Below are 10277 nucleotides of genomic sequence, written 5' to 3'. Positions count from 1 at the left end.
ATCCAGACTGTTAACAGGAACAAGTCCAAAAGGCAGGGTCTGTCATGGTATGGGGGTGTGTCAGTGCCCTTGGTAAAGGTCATTTACACTTCTGTGATGGCAGCATTAATGCCGAAAAGTACATTGAGACCCTAGAGCAACATGTGCTGCCTTCAAGACGTCGTCTTTTCCACATGCTGCACACATTACAAAGGCACGGCTGCGGAAGACGAGGGTACGGGTACCGGACTGGCCTGCCGGCAGTCCTGACCTGTCCCCAATAGAGAATGTGTGGAGGATTTTGAAACACTAAATGACTTGGTCTCCTCAGTGCCAAAATGTCTTTTAAGTGTGGTGAAAAATACAGGCAACGTTATGAAGTGGTAAATGCTTTACTGTCCCAACTTTTTTTGGAATGTGTTGCAGGCCTGAAATGCAGGAATATAGATCATTTCTTGATCACAGGTTTGAACGTTAGGGACGTTACGACAGGGTCTAATTTTAGTTCCGACTCCCTCCAGACGTTGTTTAGAGTTCGTTTCTGTTTTCCTTCTTCAGTGATAAAAGCTATTTTAAGTAAGAGGTAAAAATAAACAACTCCTGCTACTCCTGGGGCCAAAACAAATCTTCCTAAATGCAAATAAAGAACTTTTATTTTGTCTGGCTGATCTTCTTTCATGTCTTAAATTATATTCTGTCAGGTCGTAGCTCCTTCTGTTCCAAAAGCCCGATCAGCCGTCCGACGCTCTGCCTGATCAGCTCCACGTTGTTTATCGAGCTGCCTTCGAGGATCCATCTCTTCCCTGTCGGCGTGGGCTCAGATTCAAAATACTTCTTTATCTGGAAGAAACAAGATACGCTCTTTTAATCCCGGCGGCGTTTTAATAAAGCGCGTCGCTTAAGGTCGGCCTGTCAAAAAATAGCCCCGACCGGAGCGCATTATCTGTATGGGAATTTATTCACGGACGGACATGTTCGGGCTTGTTCGACGTGCCACGTCTGGCAGCCCCGTAATATATCATTTCCAGGAGAAATGAAATGGAAATGACTAGAAGAGACTAGAAGGTCTAACTAGGGAACGGAAAAGTGGCGACTGTGTTACACATCCTCAATTAGTTTTCCATGCTCTGTAGATAATCTTCACTTCTAAAGAGGAAAGAAAAACAGCTGTCAGGAAAGCATTAGACGTACGACTATTACATCAAGGCTGTAGACTTCATGCCGTGAAATACGTCCGCTTAATACGGACGCTTTGCTAACGTTTGATTCTAAGGATCTTGTGTTGAAGGAGGTTGGTTGAAAGATGATTTACTTTTATATGTCAGCACTTCATTCCAGCAGGAATAAACCAAAACCATCTGTGATCCAGAATCCATCGGAGAGGACGAGCAAAACACAGTCTTTTATTTGGGGCATTTCAGGCCTGCAACACATTCCAAAAAAAATTTGGAGAGTAAAGCATTTACCACTTTGTAACACTGGCATTCCTTTCGTTTCAAAATCCTCCACACATTCTCTATTGGGGACTGATCAGGACTGCAGGCAGGCCAGTCCAGTACCCTTACCCTCTTCCTCCGCAGCCATGCCTGTGTAATGTGTGCAGCATGTGGTCCCCGGAAAAGATGACATCCCGAAGGCAGCATATGTTGCTCTAAGATCTCAATGTACTTGAAGTGTAAATGACCTTTCCCAAGGGCACTGACCCCCCCCCCCAATTTTTAAGTGGTATTTGTGCATGTAACTCTGTATTATAGAGCTTAATAAAGGTTTGCCAAAGTAATCCCTCACCCATGTGGTTATATCAGCTATTGTTGAGTGGCGGTTCTTGATGCAGTGCCGTCTGAGGGATGGAAGATCACGGGCGTTCAGCTTAAGCTTGCGCTCTTGGCCTTTACGCACTGAAATACCTCCAGATTCCTTGAATCTTGTAATGATATTATGCACTGTAGAGAGAGAAATATGCAAATCCCTTCCTATCTTTCTTTGAGGTAAATCATCTGATCATCTTTGCTCATCAGAGACTCAGCCTTTCTTGGATGCTGCTTTTGTACCAAACCATGATTACAATCACCTGTTTGGAATCACATCATTATTTAGTTTTTTCACCTCATTACTAGCTCTAAATTGCCCCCGTCCCAACTTTTTTTGAAATGTGTTGCAGGCCTGAAATGCAGGAATGGATGTTTATTAATGAATGAAATGAAGTTAAGCAGATAAAACATGTAATATCTCAGGTGCCCAAAAGTCCCCAGGCCGGGAAAGTAATAAAGCATTCTTACATTACACCACGTTTGACTCTTGGTTTGATGTTCTATTGTGGAATGTTGTGTTAGCTTTACGCCAGATGTAACATGACCCACGTCTTTTAGACCCATCAGTTCACAAAACACTATCCCGAAAGGCTTAAGGGGTATCAGTGTGGTTTCCGTTGGGTACTGTAATGGATAACCTAATACAAATTGCCCTTAAGTGTAAGTAAATGGCTGAGTGTGTGATGCCCTGTGGTAAATCGGCATATTTTGGCATTGTGGCTAATGTTTCAAGGTGTCACTAGTGGTAGAAAGGGTAGAGCTCTGGGATATCAATCGGAAGTTTGTGGGTTTGGATCTTGGATCTGTAGTCACACACACACACACATATACAGTGTATCACAAAAGTGAGTACACCCCTCACATTTCTGCAAATATTTCATTATATCTTTTCATGGGACAACACTATAGACATGAAACTTGGATATAACTTAGAGTAGTCAGTGTACAGCTTGTATAGCAGTGTAGATTTACTGTCTTCTGAAAATAACTCAACACACAGCCATTAATGTCTAAATAGCTGGCAACATAAGTGAGTACACCCCACAGTGAACATGTCCAAATTGTGCCCAAATGTGTCGTTGTCCCTCCCTGGTGTCATGTGTCAAGGTCCCAGGTGTAAACGGGGAGCAGGGCTGTTAAATTTGGTGTATTGGGTACAATTCTCTCATACTGGCCACTGGATATTCAACATGGCACCTCATGGCAAAGAACTCTCTGAGGATGTGAGAAATAGAATTGTTGCTCTCCACAAAGATGGCCTGGGCTATAAGAAGATTGCTAACACCCTGAAACTGAGCTACAGCATGGTGGCCAAGGTCATACAGCGGTTTTCCAGGACAGGTTCCACTCGGAACAGGCTTCGCCAGGGTCGACCAAAGAAGTTGAGTCCACGTGTTCGGCGTCATATCCAGAGGTTGGCTTTAAAAAATAGACACATGAGTGCTGCCAGCATTGCTGCAGAGGTTGAAGACGTGGGAGGTCAGCCTGTCAGTGCTCAGACCATACGCCGCACACTGCATCAACTCGGTCTGCATGGTCGTCATCCCAGAAGGAAGCTGACGCACAAGAAAGCCCGCTGAAGTTTGCTGAAGACAAGCAGTCCAAGAACATGGATTACTGGAATGCCCTGTGGTCTGACGAGACCAAGATAAACTTGTTTGGCTCAGATGGTGTCCAGCATGTGTGGCGGCGCCCTGGTGAGAAGTACCAAGACAACTGTATCTTGCCTACAGTCAAGCATGGTGGTGGTAGCATCATGGTCTTGGGCTGCATGAGTGTTGCTGGCACTGGGGAGCTGCAGTTCATTGAGGGAAACATGAATTCCAACATGTACTGTGACATTCTGAAACAGAGCATGATCCCCTCCCTTCGAAAACTGGGCCTCAAACGCAACCTCCAAGATGACAACTGCCTTGCTGAGGAAGCTGAAGGTAAAGGTGATGGACTAAACCCAATTGAGCACCTGTGGCGCATCCTCAAGTGGAAGGTGGAGGAGTTCAAGGTGTCTAACATCCACCAGCTCCGTGATGTCATCATGGAGGAGTGGAAGAGGATTCCAGTAGCAACCTGTGCAGCTCTGGTGAATTCCATGCCCAGGAGGGTTAAGGCAGTGCTGGATAATAATGGTGGTCACACAAAATATTGACACTTTGGGCACAATTTGGACATGTTCACTGTGGGGTGTACTCACTTATGTTGCCAGCCATTTAGACATTAATGGCTGTGTGTTGAGTTATTTTCAGAAGACAGTAAATCTACACTGCTATACAAGTTGTACACTGACTACTCTAACTTATATCCAAGTTTTATTTCTATAGTGTTGTCCCATGAAAAGATATAATAAAATATTTGCAGAAATGTGAGGGGTGTGCTCACTTTTGTGATACACTGTATATATATAATGAAACAGCCAGACAAGTCCAGACTGGTACAGCTGTACTAAGCTTATCCTTAGTACAACTGTGCCAGTCTGGACTTTCGTCTGGCCGTTTTATGAGAACCCACTACAACCAGTCAGAGGTTGTTTGGTGTCTCGTCTTTCTTTCTTGGATAGTCTACAGGGGGTATTGAGCTGTGGCTCAGCCGTAGTGTAACAGGAGTTTAATGACAGATTAAGTCACTTTGGCGGCCGTTAGCCCTGGGGTCTGGCCGACCCAAACAGTGTTAACAAATCCGTCTCGGAAACAGGAGCTGCCTCGGACCGGCTGTGAGATAGTTTGTCTCCCTTTCCTTGCCAGTCTGGCTTTCTGTGGGAGGCCCTCTTCTGGAGGATCTAACATTTTGCTACCTAATTTTGCTAATAACGTTACATCATGGTCAGACGTAGAAGAATGATTGTCTCACTTTAAGTCTTGCAAAGCCTTTGTGGCAGATGGTTGCATGGATGACCAGTAGGTCAACCAGTCTAGTCTCCTCTAGGTCAATCAGGCCAATGTCCAGTGTAGCTAGGTAGAAAAAGCAGCTTAACGTCTTTGAGAAATGCCTGATGCTAAAAAGTTTACCCTTCTCCAATCCCACCACCTTTAGCATCATGAGTACATCAGTCTGACGGGCGTCTGCACTCAGTATATACTGTATAGTGCATACTACATTCTGTATATACTGTATAGTGCATACTACATTCTGTATATACTGTATAGTGCATACTACATTCCGTATATACTGTATAGTGCATACTACATTCCGTATATACTGTATAGTGCATACTACATTCCGTATATACTGTATATTGTACTGAGTATACTGCACTCAGTATATACTGTATACTACATACTGCACTCAGTATATACTGCATACTACATACTGCACTCAGTATACACTGTATTCTACATACTGCACTCAGTATATACTGTATACTACATACCGCACTCTGTATATACTGTATACTACATACTGCACTCAGTATATACTGTATACTACATACTGCACTCAGTATATACTGCATACTGCATACTGCATACTGCACTCAGTATATACTGTATTCTACATACTGCACTCAGTATATACTGTATACTACATACCGCACTCAGTATACACTGTATTCTACATACTGCACTCAGTATATACTGTATACTACATACCGCACTCAGTATATACTGTATACTACATACTGCACAATATTTACATTTACATTTAAATTTTTAACATTTAGCAGACGCCTTTATCCAAAGCGACTTACATTACAGTTACAGGATACAGTCTGAGCAATTAAGGGCCCAACAGCAGCAACCTGGCAGTGGTGGGGCTTGAACCAGCGACCTTCTGGTTACTAGTCCAGTACATTACCACTAGACTACTGCTTGCCCTTATATACAGTATATACTGTATACCGCATACTGCATACTCTCACAGGTACTTTTAATAGTGCTACTAATGCATGTCCCAGAAAGGCATAATGATGACATGGTCAGTCCATCAGACCATACACTGCACTCGTTCCCTTACACAGACGGGCAAGTCTCCTGCCGGAAAAACAGCACGGGGGGTCACTTTGGGTGTAAAAGAGACATGCTCAAATATCAGAGACAATCAATTACAATACCGACACGCTTCACACCCCCCAAAGATATCAGTGACCCACGGAACGGCGTGCACTGGAAAAGAATGTGAATCAATAACACCAGACGCACTTACCAGGAAACCGAGCCGAAAAATGCAACCTTCCTGCACCTAAAAGTACAATGCAGACCAGTGTGACCTAACAGCAGCCATACAAAGCATTCAGAGGGGTTCAAAGGGATTAAGGTTAATGCCCCTTTCACCTGTAAAGTGAGCATTAGCGGCATGCAAAGTGTGCTGGTAGTAGCCTGTGACATGAACACCTCGGTTCAGGGCAGGTTGAGGTATGGCCTTAGCTTTAAGTATGGCCTGGTCATTAGGTACATTCCTAATACTCATGTCAGGACCGCCAGCATATGCAGCCAAGATCAAGAAGCTCCTCAGACCATGCTGAGGCCGTGCCAGAATCTCACCAGGGAATGAATAAAGACTTCAAGCGCTTCTCGTCAATGCTGGCTGAAAATTTACAATCCTGTGCTGCTCTGGTGGCAAACCTAAGTCCCAAACAGAGCAAAAGAGCGGCCCCAAGAAACGGTTCAAAGAGTTCTGTCTCTCCACGCTCTGTACTCAAAGCTGGCTGACCAGTGCCAGAAGAAGACCGACCCCTGGGGCGACGTAAATCTCCCTTCCAAGTCTTCGGAACAATGCTGTTGCACTCGGGTCTAAGGACCATGATAATGTAGTTTCCATATACGCAGGGACTTCAAATGCGCATAAAACATGTCCTGAAGATATTCCCTCATGGACTGACCTCTCTTTCTTTATTTTTACAACCCCTTAAGATGTTGATTTATTTGTTTCTCCAGCTTTTAAAGGTTTAATGACTTCCAAAGTCACCGACTCTGGTCCCACTATGTTTGCTGTTGATAGAAAGGAGATACACCGATCAGCCATAACATTAAAACCACCTCCTTGTTTCTATCGGCTCCATTTACCATATAGAAGCACTTTGTAGTTCTACAATTACTGACTGTAGTCCATCTGTTTCTCTGCATGCTTTGTTTCATGCTGTTCTTCAATGGTCAGGACCCCCACAAGACCACCACAGATCAGGTATTATTTAGGAGGTGGATCATTCTCAGCTCTGCAGTGACACTGACATGGTGGTGGTGTGTTAGTGTGTGTTAGTGCTGATGGAGTTTTTAAACACCTCACTGTCATTGCTGGACTGAGAATAGAGAATAGTCCACCAACCAAAAATAACCAGCCAACAGCACCCCATGGGCAGCGTCCTGTGACCACTGATGAAGGTCCAGAAGATGACCAACTCAAACAGCAGCAATAGATGGGCGATTGTCTCCGACTTTACATCTACAAGGTGGACCAACTAGGTAGGAGTGTCTAATAGAGTGGACAGTGAGTGGACACGGTGTTTAAAAACTCCAGCAGCACAATATACACCAACATCATGTCAGTGTCACTGCAGTGCTGAGAATGATCCACTACCTAAATAATACCTGCTCTGTAGTGGTCCTGGGAGAGTCCTGACCATTGAAGAACAGCATGAAAGGGGGCTAAAAAAGTATGTAGAGAAACAGATGGACTACAGTCAGTAATTGTAGAACTACAAGGTGCTTCTATATGGTAAGTGGAGCTGATAAAATGGATAGTGAGTGTAGTTCTGATGTAAGAAGGTGTAAGTAGAGTTATTTGTACTTTATAGTGTCATTGTTTAATACATTTGTGCCTTTTTGCACTCCTCCGCCATTTCTACACATCAGTCCGTGTTCAAAAGCATCACTGAATCACTTAGTAAAACGAATCAGAAACGACTCTTTTAAACGAATGATTCATTGGAATCGAATCAAGCAGCTGAGGTCTTATCTATTGTAAAGATTCATTCGCTTGGCGTAAACGACTCCATGAATCAGAATGCTTGCGCATTCGTTTCAAAGATTCAGTCGCTTGCCAGGCTTTGATAGACAGCTGTGTAAACCAATCAGAGGCTCCAAATTCAAATTTAAGGCGGAATTTGAGTTCAATCCCGAGCAATATTGCGTTTCTCCAATGTGCGTCGTGTAGATGAGCTGGCAGTGGCAATGAAAAACGAATTATCGAGTAATTCGAGAGAATATATTAGTTTAGTTTCGCTAAGACGGTTTTTCATTAATTATGTGGACAAACGCGGTAAAATATGGACACTATTTTTATTCTGGAAGTATTTTGGAACAATCCAAGATGGCGCATGAAGGACAACATGTACAAACGAGTGAATTTTATCCATAATGGAGCAACACACGGATTTAAATCTCAGGTAAGCAGCGGTTTTTATTTAATTTTATGCTGCTGAGTGGTTGATCTGGGTCGCGGTGTTGTTGTTTACCGTGCGTTTTAATTCTGCAGTGATGGTTTGTTTATTAGGATTTAATGTCATGTGTTACACTTTGGTTACATTCACTACAGGAACGGTAGCTACTGCTTACACAAGGTTCATCAGTTCACACTCAGTCATGGACAATCTAGTGTCTCCAATTCACTTTGACTTTTAGTTCATTGCAGACAGGATGAACCTGAGATATTTCATGTTTTGTCTGCTCAGCTTCATTTCATTTATTAATAAACATCCATTCCTGCATTTCAGGCCTGCAACACATTCCAAAAAATAGTTGGGACAGTAAAGCATTTACCACTTTGTAACATTGCCATTCCTTTTCACCTCACTTAAAAGACGTTTTGATACCAAGTGATGTAGTACAGTAGGGGGGTCGTTGTTTCAAAACTCTCCACACATTCTCTATTGGGGACAGGTCAGGACTGCAGACGGGCCGGTCCAGTACCCGTACCCTCTTCTTCCTCAGCCGTGCCTTTATCATGTGTGCAGCATGTGGTTTACACTGATCAGCCATAAGAATAAAACCACCTTCTTGTTTCTATACTCACTGTCCATTTTATCAGCTCCACTTACCATATAGAATCACTAAGTAGTTCTACAATTACTGACTGTAGTCCTTCTGTTTCTCTGCATACCTTTTTAGCCTGCTTTCACCCTGTACTTCAATGCTCAGGACCCCCACTGTGTTGTGCAGCAGCACTGCTGGAGTTTTTAAATACCATGTCCACTCACTGTCCACTCTATTAGACACTCCTACCTAGTTGGTCCACCTTGTAGATGTCAAGTCAGAGACGATCGCTCATCTATTGCTGCTGTTTGAGTCGGTCATCTTGTAGACCCTCATCAGTGGTCACAGGATGCTGCCCACGGGGCGCTGTTGGCTGGATATATTTGGTTGGTGGACGATTCTCAGTCCAGCAGTGACAGTGAGGTGTTTAAAAACTCCAGCAGCGCTGCTGTGTCTGATCCACTCATACCAGCACAACACACACTAACACACCACCACCATGTCAGTGTCACTGCAGTGCTGAGAATCATCCACCATCTAAAGAATACCTGCTCTGTGGTGGTCCTGTGGGGGTCCTGACCATTGAAGAACAGCATGAAAGGGGGCTAACAAAGCATGCAGCGAAACAGAAGGACTACAGTCAGTAATTGTAGAACTTCAAAGCTGATAAAATGGACAGTGCGTGTAGAAACAAGGAGGTGGTTTTAATGTTATGGCTGATGTTTTAATGCTAGTGTAATGTATGTTTAAATGCTGGTTCATCTGACCACAATACACGTTTCCACTGTGTAATGGTCCATCTTAGGTGCCTCAGAGCCCAGAGAAGTTGACGCCGCTTCTGGACATGGTTGACATGCGGCTTCTTTTTTGCACAGTAAAGTATTTAGTAGCATTTGTGCATGTAACTCTGTATTGTAGTGCTTGACAAAGGTTTGCCAAAGTAATCCCTCACCCATGTGGTTATATCAGCTATTGTTGTGAGTAGATAAGTAAATGTGTGAGATTGGCACTCGGTCTTGGACCTGTTTTTGCCTTGTGCCCAGTGTTTTAGGGCAGTTGTAGCCTAGGTACAGGACTGGTTCAAGCCCCACCACTGCTAGGTTGCCACTGTTGGCCTTTCAGCAAGGCCATTAACCCTCAATGGCTTAGACTGTATATTGTCAGAGTATTGTACGTCGCTTTGGACTAAATGCCGACAATGTAAGTGTTTTTGAGTGGCACTGGATTAAGGGCAACCCTGGCCTGGGTTAAACGGTTTAGCTCATGTTTGGTTGATACTGTATCGATGTTTTAGATCTATTTTGTACCTAGAAACCAGATAAAAATTAGTGGCTGTAATGGTGTACTTGTTTTAGCTATTGTATTGGTTTATTTTATCGACAGCTAGTGTTGGCAGTACCCCGTACTCCAATTTCTCTTTCTACAGTAGATTAATTATGCTTAGCTAACGGTAACTAGTAGGGCCAGTGATAGCTCAGTGGTTAAGGTACTGGACTAGTAAACGGAAGGTTGCCGGTTCAAGCCTCACCACCACCAAGTTGCCACTGTTGGGTCCCTGAGCAAGGTCCTTAACCCTCAATTGCTCATC

The 10277-nt window shown here is 43.7% G+C and overlaps 1 protein-coding gene across 1 annotated transcript in view; it reads right to left on the bottom strand.

The window, feature by feature from the left end:
* Window positions 1-515: 515 nt before the first annotated feature.
* The window catches only part of arl15a (ADP-ribosylation factor-like 15a), an 81564-nt gene continuing 71802 nt past the window's right edge, over window positions 516-10277 (bottom strand). The window contains exon 5 of the mRNA XM_063018325.1: window positions 516-819. Within this exon, the coding sequence (XP_062874395.1) occupies window positions 667-819 (153 nt within the window). The 3' untranslated portion in view covers window positions 516-666. The remainder of the gene's footprint in view (window positions 820-10277) is intronic.

This window comes from Trichomycterus rosablanca, chromosome 21 (assembly GCF_030014385.1).
Source record: "Trichomycterus rosablanca isolate fTriRos1 chromosome 21, fTriRos1.hap1, whole genome shotgun sequence".
Taxonomy (NCBI): Eukaryota; Metazoa; Chordata; class Actinopteri; order Siluriformes; family Trichomycteridae; genus Trichomycterus; species Trichomycterus rosablanca.
The sequence above is the reverse complement of the archived record's forward strand: the minus strand, read 5'-3'. Positions and strand labels throughout refer to the sequence as shown.